General features: G+C 44.0%; 1 protein-coding gene across 1 annotated transcript in view; it reads right to left on the reverse strand.

Annotated features, from left to right (window-relative positions):
- The window catches only part of LOC116988055 (protein phosphatase 1 regulatory subunit 7-like), a 75,574-nt gene that overhangs the window by 45,524 nt on the left and 6,735 nt on the right, over positions 1 to 23,315 (reverse strand). Inside the window, exons 2-7 of the mRNA XM_033044489.1 lie at positions 18,816 to 18,936; positions 15,993 to 16,070; positions 12,897 to 13,027; positions 8,892 to 8,944; positions 5,170 to 5,312; positions 2,782 to 2,868 (exon numbers count right to left, since the gene is read on the reverse strand). Coding sequence (XP_032900380.1) covers positions 2,782 to 2,868; positions 5,170 to 5,312; positions 8,892 to 8,944; positions 12,897 to 13,027; positions 15,993 to 16,070; positions 18,816 to 18,936 — 613 coding nt within the window. The remainder of the gene's footprint in view (positions 1 to 2,781; positions 2,869 to 5,169; positions 5,313 to 8,891; positions 8,945 to 12,896; positions 13,028 to 15,992; positions 16,071 to 18,815; positions 18,937 to 23,315) is intronic.

Raw genomic sequence — 23,315 nt, forward strand, 5'->3', positions numbered from 1 at the left:
GTAGGTGAAGAGGGAGTAGAGGAGGGGGCTCAGCACACAGCCCTGTGGAACGCCGGTGTTCAGGGTGAGGGTTGAAGAGGTGTGCTTGTCTAACCTAACAGACTGGGGTCTGTTGGTTAGAAAGTCCAGTATCCAGTTGCAGAGGGAGGGGTCGATGCCCAGGTTACCGAGTTTGGTGATCAGTTTAGAGGGTATAATGGTGTTGAATGCTGAGCTGTAATCGATGAACAGCATTCTTACGTAAGTGTCTTTGTTGTCGAGGTGGGAAAGGGCGGAGTGAAGTGCCGTTGAGATGGCATCCTCCGTACTCCTATTTTTGCGGTAGGCAAACTGATAGGGATCCAATGTGGGGGGTAGGCAGCCTTTGAGGTGTGCCAGGACCAGCCTCTCGAAGTACTTGGTGATGATGGGGGTAAGTGCAACTGGGCGGAAGTCGTTGAGGCTTGCCGCAGTGGAGTGTTTTGGCACCGGCACGATGGAGGTGGTTTTAAGGCACGTGGGAACTGCTTGGGCAAGTGACAGGTTGAAGATGTCAGTCCAGACGTCTGTCAGCTGCGCAGCACAGGCCCTGAGGACGCGCCCGGGGATGCCGTCAGGGCCAGCAGCCTTACGTGCATTAGTCCTACTCAGTGCCACGTACACGTCGTAGGGGGTGAGAGTGAGGGGTTGGTGATCAGCAGGGAGCCTTGATGGCTGTCTCTAGATTGTCCCTGTCGAAGCGGCCATAGAAGTGGTTAAGCTCCTCAAGGAAGGAGGGTCGCTGGATGTGGGGGTGGTGCTGGTGGGTCTATAGTGTGTGATGGCCTGGATGCCTTGCCACATGCGTCGGGGGTCGAAGTTGTTGTTGAAGTGGTCCTCAATCCTGAGTTTATGGCAGTGCTTGGCCTTCTTGATGCCCCTCTTCAGGTTAGCCCTGGATGAACTGTAGGCTCGAGCATCGCCTGACCTGAAAGCAGTGTCCCGTGCTTTCAGCAGTAGCCTGACCTCGCTGTTCATCCATGGTTTCTGATTCGGGAATATGGTCACCCGTTTGAGGGAGGTGACACTATTGATGGTGGAGTTTATAAAGCTCTTAATTCTAGATCGAACCTAAAAAGGAAACATCCTTTCAGAATCCACATTGTTAAGCCTTGAAGAATCTTTATGTTACAATAACTGGTGATTGCTGGCATCATTTAGAAGAGGTCCAGGCTTGGGTGAACCATTCAAGTATTGAGTGGCACCTTGTGCATATTTCCACTCTTAGCTAGCTCAGGAGAAACTATATCAGGCTTCCATGTTTCTTGAAGGTACTTCATGCAGCCAAGGAATCAATCATGAGAAGTCTAAGACACGCAAAACTGAAATTGTTCATTGGCATAGTTTCTCACCTGGTAGGAAACTAGAGCACGCACAACTGCTTCGCCTGACTGTACAGTAAACCCTTGTTATAACAGACCATGGAGACGGGAATGGTGTCCGTTATTCCCGATTGTCCGCTATATAACTGAGTAAGGTATTATAATTGCATGTAGTTGAAGCAAAGAACTGCAGATGCTGGTTAATACATAAAAGGACACAAAATGCTGGAGTAACTCAGCGGGTCAGGCAGCATCTCTGGAAAACATGGATAGGTGACGTTGGGACCATTCTTCAGACTGATTCAGTCTGCTAAGTTACTCCAGCATTTTTCACCTTAAAACTACGTGCCAATGCTGTTGGACTGCACCAGCAAGCCCTTCTTCGCCAGTTACCGCTTCATCCGTTGAAGCTGCTGTTATTGCGGTTCACTCTGTAGCCCCTAGGTACAATGCTTTCTTCTGGCCACTGCCACCGACAGGACATGCTCAGTCACCGTGAGCTTCCTTCCCTCACGATTTCTTCGCTCCATGTTCCTCCGCACCTTTTTCTGTTACTCTGCCCGCCCACCCACCCACCCACTACGACCACCCACCCACCCACTACCCCACCACCGCCTCCTTCGCGCGTTGTTTTGTCCATCCAGCCTCTCCCCTTGCTCCACCGCTGTCTTCTCTTCCTTCTCCCCTGCAGTCACCTACATCTTACAAAGTGAAGTATATCGGCAACTCCGGGGAAGAAGGAGGAGAAGGCAGCAGTGGAGGGGAGGGTGGTGGAAGCGACTGAGTCATCAGAACAATGGGTGGAGGATGAGGTGACATTGAAGTGGGGAGTGACCTTGGACGGACAGGAAGTAGCAGCAGCAGGTGGGAGTGGATGAAGCCCCACGCTGACCGAGGTGTCCTGTTATTGGCGACGGCCTGAAGAAAGCGTAGTCCCCAGCGGCTACACGTGAGCCACAAAAACAGCTGCGTCAATTTGACCGTGCAGGCCGGGGTGGCCAAAGCTGGAAGAGGGTGGGGAGGTGGTGTGAACTGGGAATGGTGTGGGCAAGTCTGTCCACTATAACCAAAATCCGTTTTAAAAGGGTCCGTTAAATTGTGGGTTTACTGTATTTAAGTCATATATTAGAATCATAACCATAACTAACTACCAAGAAAGGCCTACATAATCTATTTAAGGACAGAGATTATTTGGACTGGACAGGCTACCTTCTTAAAATCACAGAATACTTTATAAATCTCTTGGAACATTAAAGGATTAATTCAGAGTTAAATGATTTGAAATGCTCTTTGGCTTCAAATTATATCGATGAGCTGGTCAAAAATTGCATAATGTCCTTCTGCAAACAGATCAATGCAATTTATCAATGCAGTTATTGTCACAGTTAAGATAAAACAAATAAACAGATTTTTTTTTGCATTTTGTACTTTCACTACTGACCTTATTACATCTACTGAGATCAACAACCCCATACAACTTGTTGTGGGATGCAAACAGCTCCTCGAGACAGGGCAATCCATTCACAGCCTGAATAAAGAAAAATAGTTATGACTATCAGTGAAATGCCATTTCTACAAAACTCGATTTTTGCACGTTATGTAAATGAGGTCACTGACTAACTTTTGTTCCCACACAGACTAGATTTAAATTAACCTGGAAATACCCAAAAACCCAACAGGTGTATCTCATTTTAAATTGGAGCTAATATTATTAATGTTAATGATCATGTTATATTTCGATAGAGGACATTGACATGAAGAAAAAGTATGTATCTGGTAGGCAGGCGGGCAAAAGTTGGGGAACACAATCCAGAAAAAAATGAAAACCTGAACTAAGATTGCAGCAGGGGAAGATTAAATAAAAATAGAAAAAGGATGAAAGGATATTGTAGAGGTTTTCAGAGAACTATTGCAATCACAAAATAGTGTAGCATGGAAGGAGGTTATAGAGTCTATCAAATCCATTGAAGCTCATTATGCTGCCCACTCACCATAGCACTGCAAATTCATTTATTTTAGATACATACACAACTTCCCTTTAAAGCCTGCCATTGAATTTGTGGGCAGAAAAGTGGTGCAGCTGGTAACATTGCAATTTTACAATTTTTCCTTATAGCTCATTGTTTTCTGTTATTTAGCCCATGTTCTGTCTTGCTATTTTAGATCACTTTGTTCCTTGGATTTAATATTGATGACCATTACATGCCACTTTATCAATTTTTTTTGCGAGTCTATATTCATAATCATAATAGTACTTTAATAATAGTAACTGCATTTCCCACATCAATTCTCCAGGTACACCAAAAAACTATCAAATATATTCAACATGATTTGTCTCTAACAAATTAATGGAATTCATACGTGACTGCTAGTTCAGTTCAACTTTGTGCCTGTTCAGGTATGGAGTTAAAGATTCAGCTCACGATGAATTAAAAAGTCTAGTATGCATCCCACCTGATTTAGCAAAAGATGCAACCTCAAAGCTGATGAAACCTTCAGGCCAGATCCGGATAACTTCTGTCAGTAGTCTAAACTCATCTAGGATGAGTACGAAACCAAGGAGAGATCCTGGGACATGATGAGTGTAATAATACAAATGAAATAAATATTTTTAAAAAGATGGAGGGATTGCACAAGGATAGATAAAACTGAATCCATAAGAGGGGATTGCCTTTCTCGACTGAATGCACATTTGTCCATTAGATACGCCTCCAGCGGCCTTTCCCGGAGACGCGTCCGGGGCTTCAGCGGCGGGCGCAGCGTGGACTCTCAGTGTGGAGCGGGTGAGCCCTCGCTGGGGCTCGCTGGAGGGGAGCGCTCCGTTTTGCTGGCCCGGGGCTGCCGGCAGCCTGAAGCCACGGTCTGCAGAGCTCCAGCTGGTGCGGCGTCTACAGCCCGGGATCCCTCGTGGGGGACCCGGGGGAAGAAGAAGCCATCACTGCCGGCCCGCGGCCAACTTCTGCCTTTGAGGGGAGCTTCGACCGCCGGCCCTGCAGTCTACGGTGCTTCTGGCTGCGGCGGAGACTTTAAATCTCGACCGCCGGCCTGCGGCCTACAACAATCTAAAGCCGCGGTGTCCGGTGAGGAAGAGCCGATCCTCGACTGACTCTGGACTCTGGTCCTGTCCACGGGGGGGAAATGGAGGAGGACTGGCCAAATGTTGTGCCTTCCACCACAGTGATGAATGCTGTGGTGGATGTTTGTGTTACATTTTGTGTGTTCTTTATTATTGTATCGCTGCTGACAACCCAAAATTCCACCAGCCTGGCTGTGTGGTCATTAAAATACAATACAATACAATATCCTTTTCTTCATGGTTTCCTTTTCTGGACACTTTTATAGACCTTCTGTGCTGTCTAGCAGAGTTTGCACATTCTCTCTGCGACCATATGGGTTTCCTCTGGATACTGCAGTTTCTTCCCACATCCCAAAGACAAGCAAGTTGGGAAGATGATTGCCTTTCTTGGAAGCAGAATAAAAATGTGGGGAATACGTTACCATGACAATTAGTAGGGGAAAGGAATTGCTTTGAGACCCAGTGTAGACTAGATGGGTGACATGGCTTATCTGTATGTAGCAAGGTAAATGGAAATGAATGAATGAATAGATGAGATATTGATTGTGGTCAGGGTTTTTAAAACACCAAAAATATGTTTCTTAAATTCCAATTATCAGTTTAAAATGTTCTTGATGAAGATTGGTGAACTTCAAATCAATTAAGCCTCTGAAAAGCAGTAAATGTACTTGTGATATCTAAACAAAAGTCAGCGGATGAGAAGAATAAGTTAAACCATTTGCCAGTCTCCTGCATTGTTTTGGTCATCCTTACAGTGATGTCAGTTAGCTGGTTATGGCTGATATCCAGAGATGTCAGTTGACTTAGTCCTGAAAACTCCCGTGACTCCACACATATCAGCTGGTTACTATCCAGTCTCAATCTCTGCAGTTTCCGGAGTTTGAGCAAACCTTTTCCTAAATGTGAAAGAGAATGTTGAACAAATGACATTTTATACTTGATCCTATACTGCAGTCAGCAATGAATTTCTTATATTCAGTACTGTTTGCATAAATAAAAATGCTCATTGGGGCTCCAACAAGAGCTTAACAAGTAAGTATCTTACAATCAATGAGATAATTTTAAAGGTATATAATTATTGGAGAAAACACATTAGTCATTACAGAGCATAGCTTGTCCTGAAAATAGTCCAAGATATATCCTGGCCTTCCTCTCACTGCTCCATTTGCTCACACACTCTCTATTCTCCATCATACAATATCCATAATTACAAGAGTCCTTTTGGCTCAATGAGCTTGAGCTGCTCCCAGGACCTCTGTTACATCATGGGGCTTCTTGTGATGCCCCAGCTACAAGCCTACAACAATTATTGCCCCCATAGACTTTTTATATCTGGAATGCAACAATGGTGACTCTTGGAGTCACAATTAATCATCAGTGAGGGCAATATTGCATTTCTCTGGATTAAGCCTATTTTCAACTGCATAGCACCTAAATAATTTTTCCATGGCATTCTCAATCCAAAAAATCTCTTCTTTGAGAAAACATGCACATTTCATTAGTCTCGACTGTGTTGAACCGTACTTTCTGTTAAGACCCATATTTTTGTTTAAAATTCATCAGTATTTGGCTTAAAAATAATAATTGAAAGAAGTGCAAATTGCATCCAGCATTAAATTAATTTTCACATCCGTCCAACAGGGGGCGCTGACCTGTGCGCGGCTGCCCAGCCAGCAGCTGTCTGTCTTTTCATCTTTTTTTTTATTTTTAGTTAGTTAAAGTGTTTTTGTTTCTGGAGGTCTAGACTTTTTTATGTGGGGGGTGGGGGGGGGGGGGGAAGGGGGAAACTGCCTTTCAGGGTCCCTACCTGGTCGGAGAGGCAGCTTTTCTCCGGGCTGCAGTTTCGACCCGTCCTCGCGGCCTACCAGCGGGCCTGGAGCGGTGTTTCCTGACGGGGACCGCCCAGTACCACGGCTTCGGCGGCGGCACAGCGCTGGAGCGCTATCGTGGAGCGGACGATGCCTTGCCTGGGTCGCCGCGCTGGAGCTCCGGTGAGCTGAAGACCGCCGGGAACAACATCGCGGAGCTGCGGGTCTGAGGAGCGGCCAGCTGCGGGCGGCGGCGCCGAACTGTACACCGGGAGCCTGGGATCTCGCGACGAGATCGCCAGTAGTGGAGCTCCAACCGGCGCGGCCTTGTTGGCTTTGGAAGCCGCGGCCTCCAGTACGGAAGCGGTCGTTCCAGGTGTCCCAAGCCGCTGTGAAGACCCTCCCGACGCCGGAGCACCATCACCCGGCGAGAACGGCCAGGAACATCGGGCCTCCGTAGAGGCAACTGTGGAGGCCTCAATTGGCTCGACTATGGGTGAACTGGGGTTGGGGACTGGACTTTTGTGCCTTCCCTCATGGTGGGAGCCATTGTGGGGGGATGTTCTTTATGTTTAAATCTCTTATTAATGTTATGTCTGTATTCTTTCTTTATGTGCTGCATTGGCAAGAAGCATTTCACTACACCTAGGTGTATGTGACCAATAAATAACCTTTGAACCTTTGAACCTTTTTTCCAGCTTTTGAAAAAAAAACGTGCAATAAGAGCTTATTCCATGATCAAAACTGGTGATGCCTCTGATCAATGTAATCACAATTCTCACTATGTCCATTTTCACTGTCCATTTCCAGGCTATTAAGAAGTTCTTAAAAGTAAGCCTTTTGTTGGTGTTAGGACACCTAGCTGTGAATACTTGTGTCTAATAACTATAGCATAACTAGCAAAGGTAACAAAAAATGTCTAATTTATAATCAGGTTACTGAGATGTGGTGGGTTAGACATTTGGATTAAAATGCTATGTATGAATCAAATGTCAGCAAATTACCATTCCTGAATATATCAAGGGATATTTTTTAATACAGTTTCCTTAAAAAAATCTTTCAAATTTTCTTATTTTGGAATTGCACGGTTTCAAGGTAGATACTGCATACACAATACATGGGTGCAGCCTAGGAAATGACACAAGAAAGTAGGACCAGGTGCAGCCCCACCCTTAATATGATCATGGCTGATCAATGCTGGCCTCAACTCATCGTCTGTGTAATTTCTCCATACCATGCTATTTCTCAGTCTATCACATTTTTGTTTACCTCTACTTTTAATATTTTTAATGATCCAGCATCCCCCACCCACTGAGGCTGAAAACTGAAACGAGATTCGCCCCCTCTGTGAAAAGAATCATACATCAAACCCAATTAGGATCTTATATGTTTGAATAAGGTCAACTATCATTCTTCTAAACTCCCAAGGAATAAACACCCAAACTATTTAGTCTCCCTTTGTGGGACAACCCTCTCATCCCAGGAATAGCCTGGTAAATTTTCTTTGTACTACCTCCAAAGTTCCTACATCCATTTTTAGATAAGGGCCCAAAGCTGTATACACTATTCCCAATCAGGCCTCGTTGTCACTCTGTACAATTGCAACAAAACTTTTGTATTCTTAAATTCCAACCCAATTCCAATGAAGGCCAAAATGCCATTTGCTTTCTCAACTACTTGTTGCCTTTTTGTGATCCATGCTCGAGAACACTTAGATCCCTCTATACTGCACTCACGTGCAGTCACTCTCCATTTGGATAATAATCTGTTTTTTCATTTTTCTTACAAGATCTCACACTTCCAATCATTTGGTTCCAAATAATTATGACCTTATCGGCTTATTAAAGGTAGGTTTAATTGATTAATACATTTATCTGAATCCTGGTAATGATGAGTTAACATCTTAAAAATCTCCTTAGCCCATAGTTTATGACAAGAAACAATACTGGAGTTATGAACCCGCTGCCATAATGGGGAAAGTCTGACAACAACTTCTGCAGTGTACTCATTTGCAGTTAATACTGAAATCTGAAATTTCTGTCCAGGATTTCCTTCTTCTCCGCATGATCTAAAGACATTAGTGAATGGACAAGGATTTCAGATATATACATAGTATTCTCAATGTCCAAAATTATAAAACGACATTCTTTGATGCATATGCTGCAAGTTCCAAAAATCTAATTCTAAATCTAATTTAGATTAACAATATCGTCTGCCATGAAATTACAACATTATATATGTGAGGATTGATTACACTTAATTACTTCAATTTTTTATATTTTTGTGTCCATGAGAAATGTTTGTTTTGATTGGCTCTACAGCTAGCTCGCTAATATTTTTGTTTATGGACATTAGAGGTCACACAGAACAACTCTAATTGCAAATGACATTGGGAAATCCGAAATTTAAATTATAGGGAGCATTAGTCTTTAGTCTTAGGTTTTCTTGGAGGTCTATGTTGCGTTATTTCATTTAGATACTAACCACAAACACAAATACAAACATTGGGTATAAGATCTACATTGATGGAATTATTTGAGCCCAAGATGCAATCCATTGTGCACATTTGCTACACTTGTGACTGAAAATCTAACTTAATTTAAAACATATACCAGTCCCTCCTTTTCCTTGCCTTTCCTGACCCTGAAAATTGCTGGCTTTACTTACTTATACTTGTTATGTGATTATACTGCAACTGAAGAACACGGAGCTCTTGAAGGCTATAAATAAAAACATGAGGGAATGAAGAATGGTTACAATCATATTTTCATCTCCTTAAACCGTTAAAAAATAACACAAATTATAAATCCCACAAAGTTATTTAAAACTTATTTTCCTCTCTGAATTCCAATCTGTTAAACTTAAGTTTCAGTGTGTTCATTCCCATTTATCCAACACTTCCTCCTAATCAACCATCAGTACAGCACCACCTAAGGGCTGTACATTCAATCCCATGCTCTACTTACTCGATACCCATAACTGTGCAACCAGACACAGTTCTAATGCTGTTTTAAAATTTGCCAACAATACCACTTTTGTTGGGATGAATAACAGGTAATGATGAGACAGCGTATAGGAGGTAGATTGAAAATCTGATTGAATGATGCCAGAACAATCTTACTCTCAACGTCCGCAAGACCAAGGAACTGATAGATTGGAGGTGAAGAGAATCGATAAGTTCAAGTTCATGGTCATGATCACTGAAGATCTGTCCAGAGTCATATACATTATAGACAATAGACAATAGGTGCAGGAGTAGGACATTTGGCCCTTCGAGCCAAAGAGATCATGGCTGATCATCCCCAATCAGTACCCCATTCCTGCCTTCTCCCCATATCCCCTGACTCCGCTATTTATAAGAGCTCTATCTAGCTCTCTTTTGAAAGCATCCAGAGAACATGCAGAGAATTCCACAGACTCACCACTCTCTGTGAGAAAAAGTGCAATCATAAAGAAAACACATTGAAACCTTTAGCAATTCCATTGAAGCAAACAAGATTTTGAGAGGACTTGGGAGACTTTTGCTGAGAGGTTATTTCATCTGTCTGACCAGATGTGAGAATAGCTACAGGATTAGAAGCTATCCTTTTTTTGGGAAAAATAATAACTTTATTCAAGCAGAGGATTGTTTATCCCAGATAGGTTATTGAGTATATACAAACCCAAGACTGATTCGTTTTGTTGGATGAAAGGAATCATGGGATGTGTGGATTGTGTAGAAAAATTGAGTTGAGCAGAGGATTAGCCGTGATGCAAAGGAATGGCAAAATATGCCCAGAGAATTCTTATGTCGGCTCTCATTTCCCATGTTCTTATGCTTTATATCTGCCACCTGTTTAGATAATAAACTGTCAGCAAGATTTAGGGCCCATTAAGCATAACTACCTGAAACATAAAATACAAAGATCTTGTGACTATATGTAGATATGTAAAATACGTCAAAACCCTAAAATAAGGGTTCAATTATGCCTTTATTAAATATTTTGCACTTTGCATACAAATAAATACATTCTAGACCTCCACATTTATGTGACATACAGTTACTTTGTTTTACTGCACCACAAAAGTTATAGAATCTGGCACAGAGAGACAAAGAGGCAGTCAGAGCAGCAAGTAGAATAGAATAGAATAGAATGCAATTTATTGTCATTCAAACCTAGGTTTGAACAAAATATCATTTCTACAGTTTTTTACATTACAAAACAATCCAAGACCCACACTTAACACAGTTTACATAAACATCCATCACAGTGAGTCTCCAACATCTCCTCACTGTGATGGAAGGCAAAGTCTTTATCTCTTCCCTTTGTTCCTTCTCCCGTGGTTCAGCAGTCCAACTGCTGTGTCGAGGCGAACTGGGGCTCTGATGTTAAAGCCCCCGGCGGGCGATGGTAAGTCCTGAGGCCGTTTAAGCCACGCCGGGCGATGTTAGGCCCCGGCTCCATGTCCTTAAACCTGCGATTCCAGCGGGAGAAGTCGCCGTTGCGGAGCTCGGAAAAGCGGTCTCCCACCAGGGACCTGCGAGCTCCCGATGTTCCCGTCCACCGGGTCTGCGGCCGGTGCCTCCGAACTCCAAAAGTCGGGTCGCAGCCGCGCGCCACCACAGCTCTTCCCGCTCTGAAGTTGGCCAGCTCCGTGATCTCAGTTCCACAGGCTCTGCAACTGGAGCCCCAGGTTAGTCCCGGCCAGAGGTCGCTGCCGGCTCCACGATGTTAGGCCCAACGACATCCGAGACCCGACAGGGAATAGTCGTGTCCCCGCACAGGGAAGAGATTTAAAACGGTTTCCCCCACAGCCCCCCCACCACCCCCCACATATACACAGCTAAAACAAATAATAAAAACTAACTCAAGACATACATTTAACAAGACAAAAATAAAAAAAGACAGACGACTGTAGTCGAGCCGCTGCCGTTAGGCGCCGCCACTAACACTAGTACAACAACATTGTTCAATTGAGAGGCTTATCATGACCCAGAAGGCCAAAGCACCAACTAATATGGCACTTTAAAAAACCCGGCAAAAACACTACATTTGTTTACAGTGAATGGCTGTATCTGACTGCAGCAGTCATGGTAACATAATGTTTAAATTATGTCACTAACTCTTGAAGTGCAAAAAATAATAATTTGCTTGCCAGTTTCTGAATTGTACCCAGTGAATTTATTTTCAAAAAAGCATATTTTGCAAAGCGTTACCCTGTTCTTACTTGCCCCATCGGCTTAACAACCTGGTCAGGCTCAGGTTCAAAACCATCCTTGGTTAAGCTGTTTAATTCAATATATGAATAATGACCACTTAAGTCATGTCAGCGACCGTGGAACTTGTGTCTTCAGGATAATTGAAAAGATGATTCATATTATGTTACGTACACTGTATTTACAACAAATGTTTCCAATGTAACAACTAATTTTATCAATGTTTGTAATCTTGTGCAAATGCTCTCAGCACATTTCTTCAAAATATATGAGCATTGAGATAATGTTATCATTCAGAGATATGAATAGGGCGGGACGGACAAGGACTATGAATGTAACATCATTTATAGACACAAAATGCTGGAGTAACTCAGCTGGTCAGGCAGCATCTCTGTAGAAAAGGAATAGGTGATGTTTTGAGTTGAGACCTTTCTTCAGACCTGAAACGTCACCTATTCCTTTTCTCCAGAGATGCTGCCTGACCCACTGAGTTATTCTGGCATTTTATGGCTGTCTTTGGTGTAAGCCAGCATCTGCAGTTTCTTCCTAAACATCATGGATATTGTGATGTACCTCTCTTTTTACTCTCTCTCAATATTTAGCATTCAATACACCGAATAAGACATTTCCTGAAAATTATTCTCCCTGTGAATTTTTCATTAACGTGATCAAATTGTGGGATATAAATCTGCAACCAATTAATTAATAAGATATACATTTTGTAAATAGAAAATATGAAGGATGGGTCGAATTATGGAATAATACATGTCACCAGCACTGGGTGGGTGCCAAGCTCCCGTTCCTTGCCAGAACATTTATATGCTTTCTGATTTATAGGCTTGTCTTAAGATCTGTTGTGTGTTTGAAATAAGATACTAGGAGCAGAATTAGGCCATTCAGCCCATCGACCCTCCAATCAATCATGGCTGATCTATTCATTCCTCTCAACCACATTCTCTAGCCTTCTCATAAACTTTGATCCCCCTCCGCTAATGATGTACCAGAGCAAATCTCTCTTTGTTTGATGCAAATCCCATGCCCCCTGTAATTAAAATAGCAAACATCCAGAGATTCAACCAGAAATAGCAATATATTCCTGGATGATCAGATGTCCTACCTCACTGGTAAAAGTGTCATGCTTTACGATGGAATATATTCAAAAATATTTAAAACCTTGCAATCAAACCATTCCCCTCTGTTTCTAGCCAGCAGCTTCCACATCCAGGTAGATACATGACCATTTTATTGGAATGTCATTTATTGTCTTAAATAATGACATTCTCATGTTGTACATCAAATGTTTTCTGAATAGACATTATTGAAATACAGTGTAGTTTAAGCTGCCTTTAAATATCTAAAGACCACCTGTCACATCATATCAGATTAAATATTTAAGATAATAAATGCAATTTAAACAATGAGAGATGGCAAAAAAAAACATACATCATATAATGCTTATGATCATTGACACCAACCTGTCTAGATTCTTGATGTGTCTGATGTAGTTACCATATAGTTTGAGTTCAGTAACTTCACATGGATTCTCTAAATTCTCAATTTCTTCAATGAAGTTACAGGAAAGGTCCAATATCTTTATTCCTTTCAACTGCATCAAAATAAACAACAGGATTTCAGAATATAGAGTACAGTTAAATTTATTTATCAGAGCCTGTTATAAGAAAATTAGACGCAAAATTTTGCAACATGCATAGACTAATAATTTATTCACATCAGCCTACTTCCAGTCTATATTAACAAATAAACAGGAATTTCAGAATATCACAGAGATACTGCAGCACAGGGGCATGAAAAACTTCAAACAATTATGATATATGGAATACTGGTAAAATGTAATAAAACGACAGGCATATAAAACATGATAAGATGCATTTATGAAATTAAGATTACTGTAGCTTTGTTTTCTTCTGAACTTGTCTAACAGATCTGAGTGTCTTGTACCCTGTGCGGAAAAGAGTGGGGGTTGCAGGAAGGATGAGCAACTTAACCATGGCACCGTGGATCAGGGAGTCATTCAAGTGTGGGGGGGGGGGGGGGAAGGAGGGTGCAGAAGAGACACGTAGTTGTAATTGGAGACAGTAGAGTCAGGGGAATGGATGCAGGGGCATAGTACCAATGTCAAAGGTAAAACAAGGAAAGAGATTCTGCTGATGGCATTTGAGCAGCTAGAAACTATATTAACAAGTAGAACCAAAACGATAATAATCTCTGCATTGCCACCTGAGCCACGAGTGAATTGACATAAATTTGATGAGATTAGAAAGTTAAACGTGTGGCTCAAAGTCCTGCTGACGCAGCCGCTGGCCCGCGGCCGAACCCCGGACTCAGGCCACCGCCGCCAGAACACCGTCCCAGCCACCGGAGCACCGTTCCAGCCCCGAGCCGGATTGCCCTCACGTGAGTGCCGTTACCGTCTCAGCCTCGTGCCAGGCACCGCTTCTCCCTCGGGCTGGGCCGCCCCGACCGGGCGCCGCTCACCTCGGCTGGGCAGCACGAATGGGCGAGCTAATAACTCGGGCTGGGCCGCCAGATGGGCGCCCTAAGCATCGGGCTGGGCCGCCACGACCGGGCGAGTACTCCTCGGGCTGGGCGCCCCGCTGGGCGCGAGCCTCACTCGGGTGGGCCGCAACCGACTGGGCCGATCTCCCTCGGGCGGGCACGCCCCGAAACGGGCGCCGCTCCTCCCTCGGGCTGGGCCGCCCCGGCATGGGCGCCGCTTCTCCCTCGGGCTGGGCTGCCCCGACCGGGCGCCGCTCCTCCCTCGGGCTGGGCCGCCCCGACTGGGCGCCGCTCCTCCCTCGGGCTGGGAACGCCATACCTCCCCGAGCTCGGCCACTCCGACGGGAGCACCGTTCCTTCCTCGGGCCGGCCGTCCTCACGGGAGCGTCACAGCCCCTCACGGAAGCCCTGTTCCAGCCCCGAGCCGGGCCGTCCTCACGGGAGCGAGCTCAGTGCGAGTCCTGGCGGGCTCTGCTTCCCGAGCCTCGAGGTCGTCAGCTCCGCCATTAGGCCTCAGCACAGACGGAGGCAGAGAAGGGGAATACGACAAAAAAGTCGCATTCCCCCCCAGGGAGAGACAGCAAGCCCCGTTTCAACCTCCCCCCCCCCCCAAAACACAAACTAAAAACCAAAACTAGACTAACCAAAACGAAAATAAACAACCCAAAAAACACAAAACAAACAGGACTGCCGGAGAGCCACTGCAGCCAGAGCCGCGCCGCCACTATATCCTGATGGAAGTTGTATATAGGCCAAATAATAGTCAAGCTGTAGGGCACAAAGTACATCAGAAAATACAAAAGGCACGTAAGAAAGACAATTCGTCATGGGGATTGCAACATGCAAGTAGACTGGGAAAACATCAGGTTGGTACAGGGTTCCAAGATAAGGAATTTGTAGAATGCCTATGAGATAGTTTTTTAGAGCAGCTTGTTGTCAAGCCCACTCAGGAAAAATGCAATTCTGGATTTGGTGTTGTGTAAACAACCAGACAGCTTAACTCCTCGGAGGCAGTGATCCTAATATAGTAGAATTTAACCTGCAGTTGAGAGGGAGAAGATGAAATCGGATGTATCAGTAATACTGTTATGTTGAGCAACGGTAACAGAGGCATGAGGGAGGAGCTGGCTACATTGATTGGAAGGGGACCCTAACAGGAATGACAGTGGAGAAGCAATGGCAGGAGTTCCTGAGAGTAATTCAGAAGCCACGGGATCTTTTCATCCCAAATAGGAAGAAATCTACCAAGGATATCAAGGGTGTCAAGGGGAGAAGGCAAGAAAATGGGATTAGGAGGCAGTGATCAGCCATGATTGAATGGCGGAGTAGACTCGATGGGCCAAATAGCCTTGTGAATTTGTGAAAGGAAACTAGAAAAAAACCCACAAAGTGCTGGTGTAACACAGCGGCTCAGGTAGCATCCCTAGAAGTCATGAATAGGTGGAGTTTCGGGTTGGGACCCTTCTTTAGGCTGATTGTAGTAGTGGGGAGACAGCTGGAAAATAGGTGGTAGTGGGACAAAACCGGGCAAGTAATGGGTGAATATAAGTGAGGGAGGTTTTATTGACAGATGGGTGGACAAAAACTAGAGATAAAAAGGAGACAAAAGGGAGTAAGATAAAGAGAGAAGAGTAGTGAAATATGAAACAAGAGGAAGGCAAATAGATGGAAGGGAATGGAGGGAAGGGGAAGGGTGGAGGGAGAGGTGGGGTGTTATCTAAAATTGGAGAATTCAGTGTTCACTGGATTGTAAGTAGCATTGGGTTGAGCGCTTACAACCCAATGGTATACAATGATAGACACAAAAAGCTGGAGTAAATGAGCGGGACAGGCAGCATCTCTGAAGAGAAGGAATGGGTGACGTTTCCCGTCGAGACCCTTCTTCAGAACATTGAATTCTCCAATTCAGAGATGCTGCCTGACCTGCTGAATTACTCCAGCATTTTGCATTTTTCCTTATGGGAAAATTAGTACTAAAAATTGTAACCATAATTCCAAAGTTCACACTTAATTCACAAGCAGTCATGAATAATAAATAAGTTGTGCAAGCTTACAATATCAAACTTCTGTATCTTCTTAATTCCTTTTCCATGTAGATCTAATATATTGGTGCTCTCACATCCACCCAATTGCTGTGTCAAAAACATGAAAAAAATTAACCAGCCTGTTAATTAAATATTATTCTTTACAGTTGAGAGCGCATCTGGATATAGCAGATCAATCAGTCATTTTTCATTTTTTGTATCATTTTCACCAACATACAAGCCACAAGGATTATAAACGAAATGGGTTTGGGATTTACATTTCAGTATCCGAAAGAATGAAAGCGTCCTAATTGGCAATCTCACTTAGAAACAGATGTCCTTCACATTGCTGATAAGAGCCTGGAGGGATAACAGCTGTTAGAACGCATTAGCTGGAGGGAAAGAATTACAGTAGACAGCTATAAAGCTAGGATTTTCTGTCTACCATAATTGGCTTAGAGAGCAAATCCAAATGCAGCCACCATTCAAAGTATGTGTGCACTGGTAATCAAATATTTTATGGTGTGTATCTGTAGTTATACAGTGAATAAGTTACCAGACCAGTGGGGTGGGAGATTGCAACCTTCACGTGGTCCACCCTGTTTCGACTAATGCAATCAACCCGACGTGCACAAACAAATAGATCAAATAAAACAAGTTGACCTACAACTTTAGGCTGTGCACGCCATATGCAAGAAGAAGACCAGACCAGTTACGCTGAAGCCCAGACTAATGCCCCTGTCCCACTTAGGAAACCTGAACGGAAACTCTGGTGACCTTGTGTTTCCATGAGGTCGCCGGAGGTATTGGTCACTCGCCTGGAAAGCCTCGACCTGGATCGACCGAAGCATGAGCTGCATCTACCGACCAAAGATCCTATAGGATCTTTGCCAGCAACGGCACATACACACACACACACAAACACATCGCGAAGATGGGGGCCACGGAGAGCGGAGGAGCGCTGTCTGCGCGATGAAGAGGAAGGTAAACGGCAGCCACAGAGCACTGTAAGTCCTTTAGAGAGCGCGGGGGGGAGGGGGTCGAAGGGGCGAGGAGAGAGAAGGGGAGAGAGAAGGGGAGAGAGAAGGGGAGAGAGAAGGGGAGAGAGAAGGGGAGAGAGAAGGGGAGAGAGAAGGGGGGAGAAGGGGAGAGAAGTGGAGGAGAAGGGGAGGGAAGGGGGGGGAGAAGGAGTGAAGACAGTTTTAAGAAGTTTAATAAAGTTAGCGGGCATTTTACCTACCAGCGGGATTTCTAGGTCCTGAAAACTCCAATGGGCCAAACAAAAATGGGCGGTCAGTGAAGGAGATGGCCTTCGACTGCCTGTAAGTAAATAGCGACCCTACTCCACTGGCTTCGACCAAACGGCAACCTATTTTTAGTCGAGGCCGGTTTTGATTTTGTTGAAACAATCGAAGCAACCTAGAAGAAGCCTCGACCACGCTGAAACCACTTTCGGCCATTAGGGAGAGTGACCAAAACCTCTGGCGACCTCATGGAAACCTTGGGTCGTGGGCAAGGTCACCAGAGGTTTCCATTCAGGTTTCCTAAGTGGGATAGGGGCATAACAAACCAGAGCTATGATTTTAAGTTCCACCTGTTAATTATGAAGTTTGAAAAACAAAACAGTAACTCTTAGTAATGATGGATTGTCAGGTTTACAAACATCCCTCAAGAGAGGAAACCTATCTTTACCTGATCTGAAGTATATGTGACCTGTAAAAATATGCCCTCTCAAATGATTTGGCAAGTTACTCTGTTATATCACAACTGCCAAATGAAGAAGGGATAAAACCGGATAGTCACCTTTCTTTGACCTACAGTAGGAACCAAATCCAGTCTAGGCCGTGGTGGTCTGGAAAAATGAACTAGGGGAAGGCGGTATCCATAACCAAAACTAAACAAGTGATAACCTGACAGGCATGCTAGATTCCTTTACCACAATTTCTGTGCTGGCCCTGTTCCACTCACAAGATAGTTCCACCAGAAATGGTGGCACAGTAGTATAATGACAGGAAGAAATAAGCAAGGCATATTGAGCAGTGTAGTGCATTTGTGTAGGACAACTACAGGTAGATGCATGTATTATTACAGGCATATGAATTATAATAATGTTCAAATAAGGAACAGGTGAAAAAGATCAAGTTCCTGGGGGTGCATATAACGGACACCTTAAACTGGTCCACAAACATTACATCTCTGGCAAAACGGGCACAGCAGCGGTTGTACTTCCTCCGCAGGTTGAGAAGTTTACACCTCCACCCTCCCATCCTCGCCACTTTCTACAGAAGCACAATTGAGTCGGTCATGACCAGCTGCATCTCTACGTGGTGCGGCAGCTGTACAGCTGCGGACTGGAAGTGCCTTCAGAGAGTGGTGAGGACAGCGGAAAAAATCATTGGGACTTCTCTTCCTTCAATCATGGACATGGGGTACAAGCGCTGTCTGATTAGAGCTACGGGCATTACCAGAGCCCCCACACACCCACAATTCGGACTGTTTATACTGCTTAACTCTGGGAGGAGGTACCGCAGCATGAAGAGTGGGACAACCAGGTTCTGCAACAGCTTCATCCCCCAGGCCATAAGATTACTGAACAATCAACAAAACCGAGGCTAGAACTTTTTAAATATCGACACTTTAAAAAAACTTTTTATATATATTTATTTTACAGAACCATGCACATGAGGCATTTTTATGGACGCACCTAGCACTTTTACTTTTACTATTTACCTGATTGGAGAGTCAAATGCAACGAAATTTCGTTCAAGGTGCACTGTGTCTAGGTGTATATCTGAATGACAATAAAGTTTTCATTCATTCATTCAAATGTTGCTGTAATAACATTCCACTAACCTGGCATTTTGAATTATCCTTATTGGTTGCCATAACACCTTTAACAGAAGCAGAAGACTTTCTTCCAGAATTGGTTGATCGTGTAACATGAGTGCTATATTTTCTTTTCACATTGGTCTGGCTTTTAGGAAATACATAAAATACATCAACATTAACTTTGAAACTAATTAGAAATCAGAGTTAACAGACAATATAGTTAACCCCAAGATCTTATTCTGTTTATTTGACCTTCACATTTACCACCCTTCCTTGCCTCTTGAAGAGAAAAGACAATTACTGCAATCATACACATTGGACCTGCGGTAATCATTTTATTTTGCAGGGAGAGACAAGCTGGCTAATAAAAACACTTCCAGCAGATATTTTCAGAGGTGCAGAAGTCTTGAATCTGCAGTCACTCCAAATACGTATGGAAGTTGGACTTCCTGTGGAGTCCAGTGGCAGAGCAACAATGTCATGCAATTTCCCAGATGTTACACTTACAAATCAGCTCACTAAATTTACTTTAGGTCTAACTTTATGCATAATCATCAACCTATTCTGATGCAGAGGAAATGGGTAAAAGGAAGATAATAAAGTTTCAGGTGAATTAAATTATTTGTTTTGAATTTTCTATATGATTAATTTATTTTTAATCATTTTAATATCATGCTGAACCCATCCAGCCACCTGGAGTTGCCATCTGCAATTCCCACATACCTTCATTCATCTGGGCCCAAAGAACCTATCACCTAAATCTTTACAGAGAGCAAAGTTATGGCTGAAGATTTGTTGCCGATTAGTTTAGTTTAGTTTAGAGATACAGCACAGAAACAGGCCCTTCGGCCCACACCGACCAGCGATCCTTGCACATTAACACCATCCTGCACACACTAGGGGAAATTTTACATTTATACCAAGCCAATTAACCTACAAACCTGTACGTCTTTGGATTGTGGGAGGAAACTGAAGATCTCTGAGAAATCCCACGCGTTCATGGAGAGAATGTACAAACTCCGTACAGAGAGCACCCATAGTCGGGATCGAACCCGGGTCTCTAGTGCTGTAAGCACTGTAAGGCAGCAACTCTACCACTGTGCCACCGTGCCGCCCATGTTGTCACATGGTACTGTTATTGAGTGGCCCCTTTTATTTTAATAATTGGTTACTGATGTCCAATTTAAGATTTTTCAGAACATATCAACTTCAGACTTCACTACAACATAGGTCCAAAAATGGATGAAAGAGCAGAATTCCAGTCCAGAGGAAGTTATTGCATTTCGTTGGGCATCAAGGGGGAACTAGTTTCGTGGTTGTCAAAAGGAAGATGATTGTTATTATTCTTTCATTCCTGCCCAGGCAACAGGTCTTCAGGACAGCATTCCAGGTTTAAACATTTTCACCTGTCCTCAAAGTCGGAGTGTTTGCTGGCGATTGCGTAATGTCCAATTCTACCCAATTTGTAATTCCTCAGTAAATGAAAGTCATGCCTGCATGCACTAAACATCCACATTCTGTGAGTCAACATTGACACCATAAAGTCTTTTTACCATCTACAAGGCTGAAGTCAGGAGCACAGTGGAATATTTCCTGCTTCCTTGAAAGCTCCAAAGAACCTCAAGCAGACTTGACATCATCCAGAACAAAATGGCCCACTTATTTATACCCCATCCTTAATCATTCATGTCCATCTCCACTAGTGTTGCAGCATGCACTTACTGTAATGACCATTATTTAACAGACATCAAATTCAAAGATTAAAAATTTTTAGGTAACCAATTAAAATAAAATAATCACTATGCAATGCAACCTTCCAAAGCAGTCTACCACACAGAACCTACATCCTTGCTTTTATATTCTAGTCCCCTTGAAATTAATGAAGGTGTGGCCTTAATGGCGTGATTGACGGGAGAGCGATTCTCAACATTTTTAAACACTAATAACACTTTTATTTTTTATTGATGGGAAGAATCCTCTGCACCTGATGAGCAGGGGACTAAGATGGCCAAAAATCATAGCCGTAAGTGGTAGCGTTTTATCTAAAATCAATATAGTGCAAACAGAAAGTTGTCAAGTTTAAACAAACAACCATTTGCAGTGCCTTTTACTTCAACCCAAAAACCCCAAACAACCATTTGCAGTGCCTTTTTACTTCAACCCAAAACCCTCAAACAACCATTTGCAGTGCCTTTTAACTTCAACCCAAAATCCCCAAGCAACCATTTGCAGTGCCTTTTTACTTCAACCCAAACCCCCCAAACAACCATTTGCAGTGCCTTTTTACTTCAACCCAAACCCCCCTAACAACCATTTGAAGTGCCTTTTTACTTCAACCCGACCCCCCCAAACAACCATTTGCAGTGCCTTTTTACTTAAACCCAACCCCCGAAACAACCATTTGCAATGCCTTTTACTTCAAACCAACTATATTTTCATTTTCAAACCACATTAAGGGCACTCACAGTTGAGTAGACATGTGTTCAGTGTTATTCAGAGCTCAGAGACATGACCCTCTTGCTTCCTCCATCTTGCAGAGACTGAGTAAGGCACACCACTTCTGGGTTTTATCGTCCCTCCCCCCTCCCACCAGCAGGGGCAGCAGAGAGAATGGTAACATTTTTAAAAACATTAATGTCTCGCTGATTTTTCATCAATGGGAAAAATCCTCTGGTCCAGTCCGGCGGAGCGGGGCTCTGAGCGTGGTGGCCAAAAATGACGACTGTATGTGGCGGCGTTCTCACGGAAATCACATCGCAGTGAGTCACAAGCGGTCAAGATCTTACTTTTAGTAATATAGATATGTGTGTGTGTGTGAGTGTGTGTGTGTGTGTGTGTGTGTGTATAATATATATACCCACACACACAATTTCCCTCCTGGGATTAATAAAGTTCTATCGTATAGTATCGTGTGTGTAGGAAGAAACTGCAGATGCTGGTGTAAACTGAAGATAGACACAAAAAGCTGGAGTAACTCAACAGGTCAGACAGAATCTCTGGACAAAAGGAAAATATTACGTTTTGGGTTGGGTCTGAAAAAAGTTCCTGCAAACCTTTGGAATGTGTAAGGTAACAAGAGCACCCGGAGAAAACCCATGCCATCTAAGGGAAAAGGAGCAAACTCCATACAGACAGCACCCATATGCAGGATCAATTATGGGTCTCTGGCACTTTTAGGCAGCAACTTTATGGCCAATTTACTGCCCCATAGTCTTGAACTGAATTAAAACATACAGTAGCTGTAAAGCGGGACATAGCGTCACTTAGTGATTTAAGACTGAAAATGGATAATTTCTTTTTTTTTAATAACCAAAGTTATCAACGTATAATTTTTTGTGTGTTGGAAAACAAAATATAGTGGCACAGCTAGTGGACTTGCTGCATCACACGCCAGAGATCTGTGTTCGATCCTGTCCTCGGGCACCGTCTGTGATGAATTTACACATTCTCCCTACAAGCGTGTGGGTTTCCTCCCACATCCTAAAGACGCATTGGCTTTGTAGGTTAACTTGTCTCTGTAAAATTGCCCCTAATGTGTAGTGAGTGGGTGAGGATAACAGAACTTGTGTGAATTGGTAGACAAAAATGCAGGAGAAACTCAGCGGGTGAGGCAGCATCTATTGAGCGAATGAAATAGGCAACGTTTCGGGTCGAGGCCCTTCTTCAGACTGATGTGAGGTGGGAAGAAGAAAGGAAGAGGCTGAGACAATGGGCTGAGGGAGAGCTGAGAAGGGGAGGAGAAAGCAGGGACTACCTGAAATTAGAGAAGTCAATGTTCATACCGCTGGGGTGTAAACTGCCCAAGCGAAATATGAGGTGCTGCTCCTCCAATTTACGGTGGTCCTCACTCTGGCCATGGAGAAGGCCCAGGACAGAAAGGTCAGATTCGGAATGGCAGGGGAAGTTGAAGTGCTGAGCCACCGGTGGATCGGTAGGTTAATGCGAACCAAGCGGAGGTGTTGGGCGAAGCGATCGCCAAGCCTGCGATTGGTCTCACCGATGTAGAGCAGCTGACATCTAGAGCAGCGGATGCAATAGATGAGCTTGGAGGAGGTGCAGGTGAATCTCTGCCACACCTGGAAAGACTGCTTCGGTTCTTGAATGGAGTCAAGGGGGGAGGTAAATTGACAAGTGTAGCATTTCCTGCGGTTGCACGGGAAAGTGCCAGTAGAGGGGGTGGTTTGGGTGGGAAGGGACGAATTGACCAGGGAGTTACGGAGGGAGTGGTCTCTGCGGAAAGTAGACAGGGGAGGAGATGGGGAGATGTAGCCAGTGGTGGGATCCCGTTGGAGGTGACGAAAATGTTGGTGGATTATTTGTTGTATGTGACGGCTGGTAGGGTGAAAGATGAGGACAAGGGGGACTCTGTCCTTGTTATGAGTGGGGGGGAGTGAGAGCAGAGTTACGGGGTATAGAAGAGAGGGTCTACCAGGGTGGTGAGAGCCTCTATCGTAGTAGAGGGGCACCCTCGTTCCCCGAAAAATGATGCCCTGGTGTGCAACACCTCATCCTGACTACACTTCT

The sequence above is a fragment of the Amblyraja radiata genome, chromosome 26, assembly GCF_010909765.2.
Source record: "Amblyraja radiata isolate CabotCenter1 chromosome 26, sAmbRad1.1.pri, whole genome shotgun sequence".
In the NCBI taxonomy this organism is placed as follows: domain Eukaryota; kingdom Metazoa; phylum Chordata; class Chondrichthyes; order Rajiformes; family Rajidae; genus Amblyraja; species Amblyraja radiata.